Genomic DNA, 18819 nt, shown 5'->3' on the forward strand with positions numbered 1-18819 from the left:
ACAAATACATACAGCACATTTCTTGCTCACACAACCTCTGAATTGCAACAAGGAAAACAAAAGACCATGAAAAAATGGGTAGAATGAAAACTTCATTAAACATGACTGTGGTGTATGATTACAATTGTATGTGCCTCTGGTACACAAACATGTTACGGTTTATCAGCCTACTCACTGTCTCCTGCATTGACCTGTTTTAACAAACTACTTGACCTAGTTAGGCCCAAACTAGGTCAGTATTCATCTACTTTTCTGTGTACTATTCCATAATCAGATAAAAATGAAGTACACGATGCCATGACGAAACGTGCATAATTATGTGACACACCAGTGTGTTCGAAATAATAATTCAATGGCCAAGAGTTCCCTATTGTGGGAAACTGTTATTGCTCAAGTGTAGGCCACCTTGTCTAATGAAGCAAACTGGCCCAGGTCACACATTAGTACAGCCAGCTAAATCACAGCACTGTGTTGTCTTAACATTTTTTCCCACTTATACTCGTGGCTGTAGGCTTGGCCTTAGTCTGTTGCCAGGTGGACGCTGTAGATAGGTCTATTCTTCATATTTGCTAAGTAGTTCCATTATGCCTTTCATATGCTGTAAAAACAAGCATGCTTACACTCGCATTTTTCCAAACCTTACCTCGATGCAAAAATTCACACTAAAGAATAACTATACTTTACAACTTAGAGCACGGTCTCTCGGCTCTAAATTATGTCGCCAGATTAACTTGATGATTTGTTTTTCCCAGATGCTGATGCCGAATTCACACTACGACTGCACGACGTGATTGTCCGTGAAAGCGATACTGTTACACTACTCGTTGAAGTGTCACGAGAGACACTTGAAGTCCGGTGGATGAAGGACGGTGACTTAATCCAACCATCTGAAAAGGTACAGTTGAACCAATCAGACACAAGAAAATAACATAGCATTACCACAACTGTCAGATAGTGTAAACATAAACTCAAATGTGACAACCCAACTTATTATTCAAATATTCTGCAACAATCTACAAAACGTAAAAAAGGGTCCGACAATTCAATTCATGTACCCAGTATAACTATTGGTGCATCCCTTCAGCATCATATCTATTTTAAAAATTTAAGGTCCACAAATTTGTCCTAAGTATCAGCATAAACAATTTTATGAATAAGCTTATGAAAGAAAGTAAGTTGTCTACAGTAGCCTTTAAAACCGTATTTTCACTGAAATTTCACTGAAGTTCCAGCTAGGACTGCCACCAAGAACTTCCATTTGTGCCCTGTGTTTATACATGGCAAACACATGAATAGCTTTCCTGACATCTGCTGCAGAGAGCAACTGCTACCTTTGCTTTAACCTTGGGTTCCTAAGGCAGCTGCTCGCATTGATAGACAGACTCCAGTGCACCTGCTTCAAAAATAGCGTGCTCTTTCATGATTTCTCTAAGCACCTAGATATGACCACATGACTCCTCATTTCCATAGAGAAGGGAACGTACCAAATTATCTTGAATATGTATGTGTGACAATGACATATTTTGAGCAGGCAAGAGACAATTCACACATTCTATCAAGCATGTCCAAAAATCAGCTCGACTGCTATTTTTCTACATCATAACAGGCTCTTTCCGCTAGCAGGCATATTAAGATGTCATTTGCTAACTGCAGTTTACACCTTTTGTAGGTAAGTTCTAAACAAGAATAGCACAAGTTTTCATTATTTGTTCACCCTAAGCTGATAGTTGGTTCCCCTGGGGATGCTGCTTGTACTGAGGCTTGTGGTCAGTTTATGGAGATGAATATATGCATACAAATTAGTGCTGGCTGGCAAGATGCCACTGCTCAAGTTGGGAATTTTCTGTTAGATTCACTTTCTAGATTTTTACAGAACAAAGCAAACAGTGTACTCGGATATTATGTGCCTAAACTGCATATTTTGTTGCAGGTCGTCGTTACAACAGAAGGGAAAAGTAGGAAGTTAATAATACGTGAGAGCTCAATGGATGATCAAGGTGTCTACTCTTGTGTTCTGAAGGATAAGAAGTGTTCATCCTCTGTCCTTGTTCATGGTCAGTAAAACATACATTTGTTCTATAGTAAAGTAAGGTCTCTCCAAAATGCATGACGATTATAGGATTCGCAAAAACCATGAGAAGCTAATCTTGCAGAGATGTGCACATGCATTACACTGGGTGTTAAACACCAACTTGAACCGAACTTTCTTTAAAAAGTGGTGCATCATTGGTGAATGTTACCAACAGCATATTTGCAGTTGCCTTGAGTTACTCAGCACATTCTTGTAGTGTGCTTAATTATGTAATTAATTATAATATTAGTTACGCATGTCCTTAAATATTCATTTTAGGGCATACATTATAGCATTGCCATAAGTTGTAGAACACGTTCAGATAAACCCGATGAATTTGTCTCCATGATGTTCACATTCTACATGGTTCTATTTTCTTGCCGGGATCTAAGCAACCATATTCACTGTGAAGATGGAAACCTCCTACAGTCACTCCATTCTAAGTAACAGGCCCCCTCTCAAAGCCAATCAGAACATCCCAAACCACTTTTTTTTTCGCCAACATGCAGGCACCATATACTGAAAATGCACTCCAGGGTTCAGCATTCCAAGCAATGTCGTCAACGTAGCGGTTTTTCCACTAAATTGATCAGTTTTGCTGCTACCTAGTGGGAAAATTTGTTCTCTGGCGAGGAGCAAGTTTCTCAGCATTTTTTTATGTAATGTTGGCTTTGTTTTTGGCGGTACAAAAACAACTTTTTTTGCAATAAAACAAGTAGCTTATCCATGGCCCTGTGGAAGTAAGAAGTAATTAAGCATGTTTTCATGAATGTGATAAAATCTAAATTAAGAAATAAAATGTCCACTAAGTTGGCAGATGCTTTCTGTCAATCTCATCTTGTGCACCATCAAGACGTGATGTCTGAAATGCCACTGGCAGCACTCCTCATCACGCCAGCATTGTAAGACACCTGGTAGCTATCAAGCTACTGTTTATGCTGTGCGGACTGGTCTCCGAAGAAACTTTAAATGCTGCTTCAGTTACACGCTGCCGGTGCACATTGTTCACAAGATCAAGCCGATGTAGACTTATGAGGTCAGCGATGGCATCGACCTTTGACCCAGCCACACCAGTGAACAAATACACTCAGAGGACGCGCGGCCATACCCAGATGAAAAAGGGGACATTTTTCTGTAATTTTAATCCCTACCCAGGAGTTCAACCTATTTGTTAGCCACTGATTGTACTTTACAGAGGCATCCTTTTTTATATTGTATTAGGAAATATGTTTCCGCACTTCACAGACACACAAAAAAGTGCTTATTAATATTGATAATTGAATGTTTTATTCCATTATGGATGAAAAGAAAGACTTTTCTGTCCAGTGCATTTTTTTCGTTTTTCCCCCAACTGCGTTTCAGGTAGACGCGATAAAACGCATTTTGGTTGTGATTCTGATTGTTGTCAGTATTTAGTGGGTTTTGAGTGCTCGTATCGCGGGGTTCAGAGTTTTCTTGGGGCCTTAACTAACTTTTTCTCTTTGTCTCTCTCTCTAGTTCGCAACATTGATTCTGGGTGCACTAACAAACAGCTACTTTATATATATACATACATATACGTATGTAGCTGTCCGTATATACATACGTATATACGGACAGGCCGCCATTGTAATCTGAACCTGGCAACGTTTAACGTTAGAACGTTATCTAGTGAGGCGAGTCTAGCAGTGTTACTGGAGGAATTAGAGGGTAGTAAATGGAATAGGGCTCAGTGAGGTTAGGAGGACAAAAGAAGCATATACAGTGCTAAAAAGCGGGCACGTACTGTGCTACCGGGGCTTAGCGGAGAGACGAGACCTAGGAGTCGGATTCCCGATTAATAAGGAAATAGCTGGTAACATACAGGAATTCTATAGCATTAACGAGAGGGTGGCAGGTCTTGCTGTGAAACTTAATAAGAGGTACAAATTGAAGGTGGTACAAGTCTATGCCCCTACATGCAGTCATGATGACCAGGAAGTCGAAAGCTTTTATGAAGACATGGAATCGGCGATGGGTAAAGTCAAAACAAAATACACTATACTGATGGGCGACTTCAATGCCAGGGTAGGCAAGAAGCAGGCTGGAGACAAGTCAGTGGGGGAATATGGCATAGGCTCTAGGAATAGCAGAGGAGAGTTATTAGTAGAGTTTGCAGAACAGAATAATATGCGGATAATGAATACCTTTTTCCGCAAGCGGGTTAGCCGAAAGTGGACGTGGAGGAGCCCGAATGGTGAGACTAGAAATGAAATCGACTTCATACTCTGCGCGAACCCTGGCATCATACAAGATGTAGACGTGCTCGGCAAGGTATGCTGCAGTGACCATAGCATTGTAAGAACTCGAATTAGCCTAGACTTGAGGAGGGAACGGAAGAAACTGGTACACAAGAAGCCAATCAATGAGTTAGCGGTAAGAGGAAAACTAGAGGAATTCCGGATCAAGCTACAGAACAGGTATTCGGCTTTAACTCAGGAAGAGGACCTTAGTGTTGAAGCAATGAACGACAATCTCATGGCATCATTAAGGAGTGCGCAATAGAAGTCGGTGGTAACGCCGTTAGACAGGAAACCAGTAAGCTATCGCAGGAGACAAAAGATCTGATCAAGAAACGCCAATGCATGAAAGCCTCTAACCCTACAGCTAGAATCGAACTGGCAGAACTTTCTAAGTTAATCAACAAGCGTAAGACAGCGGACATCAGGAACTATAATATGGATAGAATTGAACAGGCTCTCAGGAACGGAGGAAGCCTAAAAACAGTGAAGAAGAAACTAGGAATAGGCAAGAATCAGATGTGTGCGTTGAGAGACAAAGCCGGCAATATCGTTACTAATATGGATGAGATAGTTCAAGTGGCTGAGGAGTTCTACAGAGATTTATATAGTACCAGTGGCACCCACGACGACCGTGGAAGAGAGAATAGCCTAGAGGAATTCGAAATCCCGCAGGTAACGCCAGAAGAAGTAAGGAAAGCCTTAGGAGCTATGCAAAGGGGGAAGGCAGCTGGGGAGGATTAGCTAACAGCAGATTTGTTGAAGGATGGTGGTCAGATTGTTCTAGAGAAACTGGCCACCCTGTATACGCAATGCCTCATAACCTCGAGCGTACCGGAATTTTGGAAGAACGCTAACATAATCCTAATCCATAAGAAAGGGGACGCCAAAGACTTGAAAAATTATAGACCGATCAGTTAACTGTCCGTTGCCTACAAAGTATTTACTAAGGTAATCGCAAATAGAATCAGGAACACCTTAGACTTCTGTCAACCAAAGGACCAGGCAGGATTCCGTAAAGGCTACTCAACAATAGACCATATTCACACTATCAATCAGGTGATAGAAAAATGTGCAGAATATAACCAACCCTTATATATAGCTTTCATTGATTACGAGAAAGCGCTTGATTCAGTCGAAACCTCAGCAGTCATGGAGGCATTACGGAATCAGGGTGTAGATGAGCCATATGTAAAAATACTGGAAGATATCTATAGCGGCTCGACAGCCACCGTAGTCCTCCACAAAGAAAGCAACAAAATCCCAATACAGAAAGGCGTTAGACAGGGAGATACGATCTCTCCAATGCTATTCACCGCATGTTTACAGGAGGTATTCAGAGACCTGGAGTGGGAAGAATAGGGGATAAAAGTTGATGGAGAATACCTTAGCAACTTGCGATTCGCTGATGATATTGCCTTGCTTAGTAACTCAGGAGACCAACTGCAATGCATGCTCACTGACCTGGAGAGGCAAAGCAGAAGAGTGGGTCTGAAAATTAATCTGCAGAAAACTAAAGTAATATTTAACAGTCTCGGAAGAGAACAGCAGTTTACGATAGGTAGCGAGGCACTGGAAGTGGTAAGGGAATACATCTACTTAGGGCAGGTAGTGACCACGGATCCGGATCATGAGACTGAAATAACCAGAAGAATAATAATGGGCTGGGGTGCGTTTCGCAGGCATTCTCAAATCATGAACAGCAGGTTGCACTATCCCTCAAAAGGAAAGTGTATAACATCTGTGTGTTACCAGTACTCACATATGGGGCAGAAACCTGGAGGCTTACGAAAAGGGTTCTGCTGAAATTGAGGACGACGCAACGAGCTATGGAAAGAAGAATGATCGGTGTAACGTTAAGGGATAAGAAAAGAGCAGATTGGGTGAGGCAACAAACGCGGGTAAATGACATCTTCGTTGAAATCAAGAAAAAGAAATGGGCATGGGCCGGACATGTAATGAGGAGGGAAGATAACCGATGGTCATTAAGGGTTACGGACTGGATTCCAAGGGAAGGGAAGCGTAGCAGGGGGCGGCAGAAAGTTAGGTGGGCGGATGACATTAAGACGTTTGCAGGGACAACATGGCCACAATTAGTACATGACCGGGGTAGTTGGAGAAGTATGGGAGAGGCCTTTGCCCTGCAGTGGGCGTAACTAGGCTGATGACATATATATATACATCATATATGTCATCATCATATATATATATATATATATATATATATATATATATATATATATATATATATATATATATATATATATATATATATATATATATATATATATATATATATATATATATTTGTGTGTGTGTGTGTCACAAAACTTTTCAGAGCCTGCAAGAAGTACAAGGGTAAACTTTTATTACAATAGCAATTATACAGACATTCGAGTGTGGTATGTTCACGTCGCACTGTCCAGCTATGGACTACACACGCGTGCGAAGGTCTCCAGAAATGTGAGGGATGCGTAATGCATTTGGCTGCAAAAAGTGACGGAGCCAAGTGGACGCACAATCATACTCAACTTGACAAGCTTGGAAGTGGAGCCAAGGCAGAATTCTGCTTTCCGCTGATGGCATGAGCATTGTGCATACACACACGAGCGCTTCTGCTGAGCAACTGTGTGCATACACTGGTCTTTGTGGAAACACTAAACATCAAGCTAAAGCTATCTAACCCTGTCAATGGATGCAGACAAATGCTGACAGCTTTCTGTCAATCCCATCTTGTGCACCATCAAGATGTGATGTCTACAATGCCGCTGGCAGCACTCCTCATCATGCTAGCATTGTGAGACACCTGGTAGCTGTCAAAGCACTGTTTCTGCAATGCGGTAGCAGTTGCCTCGCATACTACATTGCATCAACATGTCACCCCTACATATTGTTAGAACATTGTACGAGGTGCTTGAGCACAATCCTAAAACTTGCTATTACTGTCATGCTTCAGCCTTTGGACGAAACTGATTTGGAGACAACTTCAGTCATGTTTCTGACCACACTCTACAACTTTTCGAAGTATAACTAATGGCCTAAAACAAATATTTTAAAGATTGTATATTCAATCTCAATTAGCTAAGTGCACTAGAAAACATATTCTGAGTAACTCAAGAGGACTGCAAACACTAAGCTGTTGATTGCAATTACCTGCAATGAGTCATTTAATAATTTTGGTTCAAGTTATGTGAAACATCCAGTATACGTATCAGAGTAAGACATCGTTTACGAATTGTTAGTGTCATGGACGCTGTTGCGTAAAGAAGGGCAGTCAGTAAAGTAAGCGTTATGTAAATGTAAATTATCAGTGAACTAGACTTATCACGTTTTGAATACCATTTTATGATTTAAGGTAAAAAACTAGTACACGTTATGCCTTCTACCCGTGCCACACGGGCACAGAAAATGGCATTGATTTCCTAATGCCTTAAGATTCAATGTCACTTGCGTGGTGCCACGCAGGCAAATCAAATAGCATTCTTCTTAATTCGATTTAACACCAAACGCATTCTTCTTAATTCGATTTAACACCAAACGCATTCGCCAGAACTCATTCGACTGAGAAATGTGTACTCTCAGTGCCATAGCTTGCTCAGTGCGGTTTACTTAAATTATTTGAAATGACATCCTATTTAGCTGGAAACAAATTTTTCACGTGTTTAAGCCATACATCACACATAAATAAGCACATCAACTTTTATATAATGCAAAAAAAAGAAAACAACATAAGAGATGCTGCTGCAAGCGGAGTCGTGTTAAATGTTTGCAACAAGCATACAAGGGCGATTTCATTGCCATCGCCATCATGTTTCATCTATTGCAACATTGTAAAATACAGCAACAAACTAAAGCTAGCGGCACCATAGTATGCTTGTTTCTACATTTGACTAGCCTTCAAGGCAGATTAAACTTCTAAATGCATGTTTATCTTTTTATTACCCTAAAAATTGCTCACTTCAGAAGATGCTGTTATCGACATTATTAGGTCAAATGTCATTAAATTCTTATGTGTGGCAGCTTCTCCAAAAAATGTCATTCAGGAACTTGAAGCCTTAACTACCGAATGCCACTTTCTATGCCCGTGTGGCACGGGTATTAGTCATAACCAGAAACATTGTGTGGCCACAGACAGAAGGTATATTGGACAGTGAAAATGAAAATATAGTTAGCAAAATATACAAAATGCCCCCATATCTGTGCAGGCCACAGATGTTACTTTAATGCTTCTGCCTGTTAAAATATTGATAGGCAGTTTCTTTGTAACATATTTATTTACTAATAAAACACCCATGGTAAACAAACCCCCAGTAGGATTTACTACCAAACAATTCAACAGTCACCGAAGCCATGGAAAGCATAGGGAAACTGAATTATAGCTGTGGCGAACAGTCAATGACTGTTGGTATGTTTGACACTAGTTACTCCGTGGGTTCTTTATTTCCTGATTCCTGACAGGGAGATGTTAATATAGCACATAAAATTAATGTTTATCTAATAAACAAATTCAAGTCTGCATACTTTTTACTGGCACAGCTGTTATTCTGCGTCGCACTGTTGTTTTCTCAAGCTAAAATAGTTTATTTCGAGTTGTTTTTGCATGTGCTTCATATGCAGCACCTCCAAAGATTACCACGGACAAGCAAGCCTTCTCAAGTAGAAAAGGAACAACATTGAAACTACCCATACCCTACACTGGCATTCCACAACCAACAGCAACCTGGAAACTGAATGGACAGCCACTAGAGCCAGTCAAAAACAAGATCATCCAAGAAATTTCACCCCAAGAGGTATGACTGCATCTGTTTGCCGCTTTGCCTAGCTCTTTTTTTTTTTTTGTCTACAGCATGCCGAATTCTCAAAGAAGCACAGCTTTAGCGCGAGTCTCCTGCCTCGTTGAGCATGAACAGACCATAAACACGTAGTTTTATTTATACTCCTTGTTTCTTTCAATGACTAGATTTACACTGAAACGAAAATACTCAGCATAGCCCTACTGGTCTAAATATCTTAATACCTCACTGCGGTTTGTACTGCGTAAGAGCACCTATAAATTAAATATTGTTGGAACTGGACTAATAATCCAGAAGTTAATTATGTTCGCCTGGGCTTACTGTATAAGCAGCTGTTGCAAGCAAGTTCCCTGTAGCAGCTTACTATATTTAATCGATTGTAACGCGCCCTCGATTGTAAGTGCACCCGCTTTCCGTGACCAAAAAGGACAAAAAAAAACACTTTCGATTGTAACGCCCACCCATTTGCCGTGACTTAAAGAAAAAGTCATTTACAGTACCGCGCACCTCATTCTTTCATACAGAAATGCAACTTTTTCTCATTTGCAAAAAAAAAAGGATTTACTCCCAATGCACTAAAGGTGCGATGAATAAAAAAAACCGCAGTTTTGCCCGAAAGGCAAACCATCGATTACGATAGCAAATTAGTAGACAGCTAAACGAAAAGCAAGGATGGTAGTTTTATCAGCCATATAAACTTTCAAACATTCGCTTACCAGCTAAATTAACAAGCATGGTGTCATGCGCGCACAAGCAAACATGAGCACGTCTCACTCAATGACCGCGGAAACTGATTATTAAAACGCCGGAGCGAGGAAGTGCGATATCAGGAGCGAGCGAATTGGCCTTTGTGCGGCGTCTCGCTTCAACGCGAACTAAGCGATGAGGACATAGCGCGGTGCGCCTAGATGCGTAGACTTTTGTCTCCGTCGCAGATCACTTTCAAGATAGGGGCAGCGCGGCTGCGCCATACGTAGCAGCCGCCGGTGTAGAACACCTCTCCTGTTAGCGCCCGCCAGTCCTGCACGCAAGCTTCGGGAATTTCAAACGCTCGTGATACGGCCCGATTCCCGTCCATCTCTGCACACGTGATCGCTTTCCTTTTAATTGCGGCATTGTGATGAACTCAGCATGTCCTTGCAGTCGGCACTTCCACGCTGATAGAGCAAACGCAGAAAACGGGAAGACAGACGGTGCACTAACCTAAGCCAAAGGAAGCATTGTCTAAGCACACGTACTGCAGCACATGGAGGAAGCTACGGCAGCTAGGGGCTCTATTCTGGACATTCCGCCATTTTCTTTAAATGCGTGACGTAGACGCGACGCGTATAAAATGAGACTGATGGCCCCATTTCGCTTTCGTAACGTAACACAAACTTGGCGTTTTGCTTAAGAGACTGAAATGAAGGCACTGAACCTAAGCTTCTCAGCAAAGCAAAACAGTTCTCCTCCCCAGTAAAAATAAAGCAGCTAGCTCAAAGTGCATGCTTTTTCCGTCGAAAACGCTTCTTCCTTCCGTCGTCTGCTTCATTAGCTAGGACGCGTGTCTCCGGGAAACGGAATGAGTCATCGTATGTTGGCGCCAACGCGCTTGATTTCTACCTTGAGACAACATACGCAGCCTACAAGTGGTGATGCGCGCATGTTCTAGGCCGTGTTATTGCTATCTCATGAAACGCAAATGACTCAGCCCGACTCGGCTGGCTGAGGAAGGCTGAATATCACTGATAGCGTTGTGCACGCCACAAATATCTGCTTGCGCGACGCAAGCGCCGGCGCTGCCATCTCTTGTTCACTTCGCTGGTTACTTGAACCGCCCGAGGAAACTTCAAGGCGCCGCCTTACGTACAGTCAACAGCAAAAGTTTGCGGGATGCGCGAGCGCGTGGCAAAGCGACCCTCCTCCCCTTCTAGCGGTGACCCCTGGTGTCGAGACCGACGCCTACACCCATGCGCGTCCCTCCCAGACTGCAAACGTGCATGTTTCCACGCTTCCTCCTTGCGCGCCGGCGATATTCGAATGTAGCCGCGAGGTAGCCCTCTTGCGATATGCGCTGTGACGGCTTCGACGGGCGAAACTGTGTTAAACGTAATTAGAAGCGTGAACTTGCGGACGCCACTGCGGCCGCTTTTTGTCGAGTCACGAGCGCTGACGCATAGGGCCGGCCCGGTGGCGAACGCAAGTCATTTTTTTTTTTCTGGGCTGCACCTTCCCGTGGCCAATCTTCGTTACGAACGGTGCGTTCTACCGCAGAAGAGCGTGCCAGAAGACGCGCTCTATAGAAGGAGACCGGCAAGACGAAAATGGGACAATTGATTTCCGTTGTATAAACGAAGTTCTCCCCGTCGAAGCCGCCACGGCGCATATCGCAAGAGGGCTACCTCGCGGGTATACATTCGGATATCACCGGCGCGCAAAGCGGAAGCGCGGAAACATGCACGCTTGCAGTTTCGGAGGGACGCGCATGCGTGCAGGCGTCGGTCTCGACACCAGGGGTTCAACGCTAGAAGGGGAGGAGGGTCGCTTTGCCACGCGCTCGCGCATCCCGCAAACTTTTGCTGTTGACTGTACATTCCTTTTTATAAATTAAAGCGACGCCGTTTTCATAACTTCTGATTGTGCGAAAAGGCATTAATCTTGATTACAATACAAGCGCAGCAGTGAAAAGTGAACAATGTTGCAGAAAGTTTGTTATGTTCAACCAATAATATTTCATATGCTTTCATATATGGGTCAGGCTTAACCCAAACTTCGGTAGGATCAACATTTACTCAAACTTCACGTGCACGACTTGAGAGGATCTGAAGCTCGTGCATTTCAACTTCGAAGGCATGTCGACGCAGTTTGAGCGCGAATAATTATATGTACAAGAGAATGAGCAGCAGCTATCGCGTTGTCGGTTCGACGGCTGATCACGTAGGGTTCGGTCAAGCTATCACGGTCAGCGCGCTGATTTTGTCGGCGCTGTCGACACGAAAGCCCGTCGAGCTATATGACAACTCGCACCCGTCGGTTGCGTCGTTGTCGGCCTATTACGATCAAATGGTCTCAGTGACACAGTGCTGGATAGTCGGCCAATTGTCGGCGTCAGCGTCTTGTCGGTCTCGTATCGACCCAATGTTACCACGCCTTAAAACAGTACATGAAATCAGGCACGCGCTGCCACCACCAGCAACAGTGGGCCGACGCTGCAAGAAGACTGCGTCAGCAACGTGTTATTGAAGTGTCGTCCAAGTGTAACGCAGGGGTTTATCGATAAATTTGACCGCCGTCAATGTAAGGCGGCGGTGCAGTCCGGAGCAAGCCCGGGCCCTTTTCTGTTTCAAAGTGGAGTTGCAGTCTTAAACACGTTTTCGGCACCGCACCGACGCCGTAGAGTTTCAACCAGTAGAGTTTCAACGCGGTGCATGGCACGAGCGTTTGCAACAGCGCGCGTCCAAGCGCCTTTTTTTTTTCGGGGTACTTTCCCCCGATATCTGGCCGCGCGGCCGCGCACGCGTCCCTTCCAAAACGTTTCGCGACTAATCCGCTAGGGCAGGGCGCATGCGCCGTCGCGCCGTGAAAGAGGCGGAATGGTGCATTTTGCTGGCTTCTGTACACTACCGCTCACATTCTTTTTGAAGTGCTACATCGTGATATAGCTGCCAAGGAGCAAAAAAATGTATAAGTCGATAAAATTTGCAGCTCACATCATGTTTCGTCCTCTTGATTAAAACGAAAAATTGCATTTTGCAAAACTTCCGTTTCCTGGCACAAATTTAAAGGCACGTGAGCCAATCGGAGAGTCAACATGGCGGATGATGGTAGTCGTGCAGCCGCCATGCGTATCGGGAATAGAGCCTTATGCTATGTTCAGACTACGTTCGTAAGGCGCCGATTTTTCGTAACCTACGTAAGCGGAAGCGCAACAAGCGTATGCGTCTAGTTCAGACTGCGCACGTAAAGGTACCAACGTGCGCAATTCACGCAAAAATCGTGGTTGAGAGTGTTAAAGGGTCGGCAGCATTTACGACTGTAATATTACGACCGTTGCGACACAGCCAATAACCGATAAGCTTTCAGTTTTCAACAACCGGTGACGACACTTCCGTCCTCCCGTCTGCAGACAGCTCCGGGCGCGGGAAGTGCCATTCCGCCATTCCGTGCGCACGATTAGGTTGGCTGTGTTCGTGAAAATTTGTGCAGTGCGCCTTGCGAGACTGTTTTCAGTTCATCTGGTTTATCCGCCGAGGAAATCGGTGGCCGCAAATGCGTGCTCCGAACTTCGATGGGTGGTCTCACTATGTTTTCAAGGAAGCGGCACTGCTGGGGCGACATGCGCATGAAGTTATGAAACATCACAGCGTCACCAACTCGGAGCTTGGGGAAAAGGTTGTGAAAATCGCCGCCCACGTCCCTGTCGAGAAATACTTGCCGCTCCCAAACCCTTCTGCACTTCGTCGTCTTTGTGCGATTGAATACATGACTATAAGTTTTTTTTTAAGCGTGAATTTCTTCGATCTCGGCCAGCGGTCGCATGTTGACAGGAGCCATATTGGGCCGCTGGTGACGTCGATTCTGCAGCTCCAAATTTGATTGGCCTGTTGTAAAAGCCGTAATTTACGCAGCAGTAAATGTGAACAAAGGTGCCGGCTTAACTGCCGTAACTTTTTTTACAGCCGTTACGTTCGATACCCCGAAGGAGCTGTTACGCGCGTTACGACCGTAGTGTGAACATAGCTTTAGGCTCGAGGCGGCCATCTTGAAATGCCGATGGCGATAAGGTAATGCATATTGAGGGTCGTAGTCGATTCTAACGCGCACGCAATTTTTGTCCCTGTTTTATCGGATAAAATATGCACGTTACATTCGAGTAAATACAATCTTTTTCTTAGTACTCATGCACAATCTTGAAAGTGCGCTTAGAGAAAGCTTCTTCAAGTTTCAACACTCAATCCAGGCAACCTCGAAACCGAGCGCATCCCACTGCTACATCAGATGGAAATGCCCTGCGAAGAAGAGTGAAAAAGTTTGAATGACGGCATTTCATAGCAAATACTTTTACAGCACATTATAGCAGATGCTTGCCAAAAAAAAGTGCCATATGAGTATCTGTTGTGACTGGCCACAATGTTCAATATCAAACTTTGCTTCAGTTTTCATCATGTGGCGTTAGTCCGATATGACAGCGGGGCAATTTTTCTGCACTCCCAGCGTACTTGGTCTCCATATTGAATGGATTGAGCACTGAAATTCGATTATGGGGGTGTCTCGAATTAGGTGTGATTTTCAAGAGTTAAAAAATGGGGGTTCATTAAAATGTGACTGCATCCAAATTTGCCATATAAACAATTGCCTGAAGGGCTCTAATAAAAATGTCAATTACCAATATTTTTTTATTATTTTCTGAAACTGATGTTATTGGCGGCAAAGTACGCCTGCCTTAGGCAGGAACACCTCTGTCTAAACGCCACTTTCGCTTGCTATTAGCCTTTTTTATAAAACATCTGTATATGCAGTCTTGAAAAATACCCTGTTTGATGAAAGTGGTTCTATGTGGCTTTGGGGTGAGGACACATTTTCGCATCACTTGATTCGTACAAAATTCTGTACAAGTTTTCAACCAAACTAAAAATGTTATGTTTCTTTGATACGTTCTGCAACTTGGGAAATTCATGTTGCCCATCTTATGATGAATTCCCACGTTAATGTGATTATGACTCAAGCAATGTAATGACACACCGTATTAAATATTTTTATTTCAACAAAAATTTTTAAAAGCAAGTTTTCTGTCCAGTGGCATGAGAGTATTTGTTTACTGAAAATGTCTCAGGCTCATTCACTTTAAGATCAAACTGTCAACACTTGTCACAGTGGCTAAGGCAGTCTTCTGCTGAATGTGAAGTTGTTGGGATAAAATCGTAGCAGCAGTCAACATTTCGGTTGGTGCATGGGAAATGCAAAAAATACGCATGTGCTTAGGTTTATGTACTGATAAAGAACTCTCGATAGTCAGAATTAATTCACAGCCCTACAATGTGCCATCTCTCACAGCACACAGTGTGGATTCGGGATGTTTGTCAAAGCCATTTATTCTTAATTCAAAATGTCAAAACTTTCAACATGTGCTAAAGCTCTCTGAAAGAAAGATGAATAAGAACTCTGAATAAAAATGTGGGCACTGCAAATGATCTTTAATGTACAGCAGTGCTTTCAAGCTAGAATGTTGCTAGGTAAATGACATTAAATTTTATGCAAACATGACATAGCAATGACACTACTATAGTAGAATACATGCATTGCGCTACAAGCTAGATGGTTGGTGTTCTGCTTTGATTATGATGTGTCCAGTTCTCAAGCTGAAATTGTGGTACATCTCACCTACTGCAAGCCAGAACTGAAGTATTATACCAAGTCTATGTCCTGGACAAGGTGCAAGTGTATATCATGCATATCTTATACTCTTTTTATCAAACTAAAAATCCAAATCTCCAGGTAAATTACGTTAGTTATGTGTTCTTTTTGGCATTATTCTGCACAGCATGGCACACATACATGTGTGCCATGCTGTGTGCCATGCAACTACTGTGCATCTACAATGTACACAATTTTTGCATAAATTAAAAGATGGTGATTAAGGACCTGTGTGTTTTTACTGTAACTTTAAAACGTGCAGCTTTTCATGTGTGCTTATAATAAATGCTAAGGTGTTATTTTAGGAGTAAGGATGCTAGAGAAGTAAAAAATCTATTTCATAATGTCATTTTACACACTGTTTTGGTACATGTAGTGCCAATAACTAAGCCACCCCACATTCTCTACCCTCTCTGAACTGAACTGAATGCCCTTTCATTTCTTCCAGGCAACACTGACAATAAAAGATCTGAAACCCACAGACACTGGAACTGTGACACTCACTCTCAAAAATTCTTGTGGTGAATGTAGCAAACCATTTAATGTCACATGCATCGGTAAGTATTATATACATTCACGAAAATTATAGATAGCTAGCACAGTAATAACCCCAGACAAATGTTGACTCATGATAGCTTTTTCCTTGTTGATAATGAAAAAATGAAAATGATAAATTGTCTTCTCAAGCTAGTGCAGCTCTTTCAAATAAAAAAGTAGCATTAGCATTGTAGTTTTGTGGTAGTGCTTCCTAAAACCAGAGGAATTATTCCAATGAGTCGTGATAAATGGCTACTGTTGTCAGGTTTGCTACCTATGTGCACAAACAAAAAACTAGCAGGGTGGGGTGCTTGAAGTCAACACTAGATTTATTAACAAAGTTTAATATAAATCCCAAAGGAAAGGCAATCATAACTTTGCTAAATGTGATACAAACTGAAAGTGCAGAGTTGTATTTAATTACTTGTACCAATGCATCAACAGCACAGTCAAATAGTAAATAATATATAAAACGCCGTATGAAATATTCATGTGATGTGAAGGCACTAGAAGAGGAAAACTCACATCTGCATATGATGTACTTTTACCAGAATTCGTTTGGACGACTGTCACGGTGACTAGAGGGCAGTGCACCTCGTTTTTTTCATCATCACAAAACTGGTAAAAACAGTTCACAGTGGACTTTCCGTGAGAACGTGGTTTGATGATAACAGGAGCACAGAAGGCTCTCAAATATTTAAGAAAGAACTTCTGGACAAATAAAGAAAAAAAGAAAGAAAGAACATTTTGCTATCTCCTCTTCATAACTTGCGTCTTTAAAAGACGTATCTCCAATGGCCCCCACAAATCTGCCAATTTCCTTACAAACCTTTCCATGATGTAGTTCTGGCATAATTCATCCACAAAAAAAATTAGAATGAGAAAGCTTGTTAACACATGCCTCTGGAGGTTGAAGCGACTACCAATAATGTCTGCCTAAAACAGGCTCTACCTGTCAAAAACCATCCATGTGGCCACCTTATCCAATATGAGGCAGCAGCTTTTGTAGGTCCCACAAAGCCAACCATAAGTACAGCAAAGACATTACATCTCATATTTCATTGCAGTCTTCTCATCGACTGAATATATAGTGTCAACAGACCACAGGAGTGGTGGCAGAACTGCATCACTGAGCTCTTTCACAATGGCACACCTGCATTCGAAACTATTGTACAGTACATGTGCATGTTTTTTTTTTAATCTGCCAGTGCTTGTTTGCATGACTAAACTGTGTGTTCATAAGAACAACGGATAGAGTGCAACATGCCGCTTCAGCAGTCACTGTGCACACTTCACTCAATGCTATTGAAGAATCATGCTTTTTCATACTTCTTTTTTTCAATAATAAATAATTCAGTTTGCCCAATTTTTGTGTCTTCTGTCCAGCAGCATTATCTGCCATTTAGAGCATGTTTCTGGACACACCATAATTAGAATGAGTGCCACAAGCTGTTTTTTTGTTCATAAACACCCACAATAACAAGCAATGTACACTTTGCTGGCTAGGCTTATCAACAAGTGAAGTCATTTTGAGGGAAAGTCGCAAGTAAGATGAAACTATTGTTTTACATGCAGGTGAGTCTAAAATTGCATACACACACTGGTGCATGACACGAAAGGTTTGGGATTTCATCGAGACACAGGAACCATGGCGAGATTGAAACATGCTGCTTCAGCAGCCACTGTGCACAGTTCAGTTGATGCTATGAAATAATGGCAAGCCTCATTCATTGCCCACCGGTGTCTCAAGCATCACCCCAGGCGCAGCACTGTCAGAGAACATAGCTTCACAGGTTTAAAGATATGCACGGCAAAATGTGTGTTAAAAATGCGCTGTTGTTCCACTTATATATTTAAAAACCGCCATTTTGCGCATTGAAGCACAAAAGTAACTGGAATGCCCATGTATTTCACCGCACACTTTTGGAATGAATATCTCGAGACTGGTGTCATCCTTAAATTTCGTTCCAAGTAGATGTGCTCAAGCAATCTCACCGGCTGCAGTTCGTGAATTACAATATGTGCTGTATATTAATCAACTAAAAAGATAATCAGTGGATTTTTGTTAATTATTCAATTATGCAGTTTGATTTCTCTTGTAATGCCCGCCTGTTCGAGTAATCCAGCTAAATGACTAGACTTATGCTGTCTGCCGAAAGCAACTTTTGAATATTTTGTATGTTTAACAAAACCACCCGGTATAGTGGTTTTAGGCCATTTCACATGTTTCAACCCAACTATGATTATGAAGTACTGCAATCTGAATGCCCAAATGCCCAATGTGTGTGTTACCCCGTGTTTGTGCATATGCAAGCTAAAAAGGGTGGCTTTTTGTTTTTCTACAGAAAAGCCCAGTGCACCAGGGGTGCCTGAGCCTTCAGATATATCCAGTACTGGCTCCCTTGTGCTGTCCTGGAAACCACCGCAATCTGATGGAGGTTCCAAGATCACAAATTACATTGTCGAATACCATGATCGAAACACACTTCGTTGGGCGCTTTATTCTGACACCATTCAGGACACCTTCACAAAAGGTAAGCTTTTACATTGGCAAAAGGATGACATGGGCCAGGTGTCATCAGTGTAAGCTGACTTGGAATATTACATGGGTTCTTCCAGTGGAGGGTCTGTCACCCAATGAAGAATACATGTTCCGTGTCACAGCTGAGAATGAAGCTGGAAAAGGTGATCCTTCTCAAGGCACTAAATATATTCCTATTCAGCCAAAAGGTAAGTCACATGCAAACAGCGAAGCGTAGCAGCAACT

At 42.6% G+C, this 18819-nt stretch overlaps 1 protein-coding gene across 1 annotated transcript in view; it reads left to right on the forward strand.

Annotated features, from left to right (window-relative positions):
- LOC135907952 (titin-like) overlaps positions 1–18819 on the forward strand; it is a 284982-nt gene that overhangs the window by 245400 nt on the left and 20763 nt on the right. Inside the window, 6 exon segments of the mRNA XM_070522096.1 lie at positions 753–895; positions 1931–2054; positions 8947–9119; positions 15964–16072; positions 18398–18586; positions 18672–18782. Coding sequence (XP_070378197.1) covers positions 753–895; positions 1931–2054; positions 8947–9119; positions 15964–16072; positions 18398–18586; positions 18672–18782 — 849 coding nt within the window.

The sequence above is a fragment of the Dermacentor albipictus genome, chromosome 1 (assembly GCF_038994185.2).
Source record: "Dermacentor albipictus isolate Rhodes 1998 colony chromosome 1, USDA_Dalb.pri_finalv2, whole genome shotgun sequence".
Taxonomy (NCBI): domain Eukaryota; kingdom Metazoa; phylum Arthropoda; class Arachnida; order Ixodida; family Ixodidae; genus Dermacentor; species Dermacentor albipictus.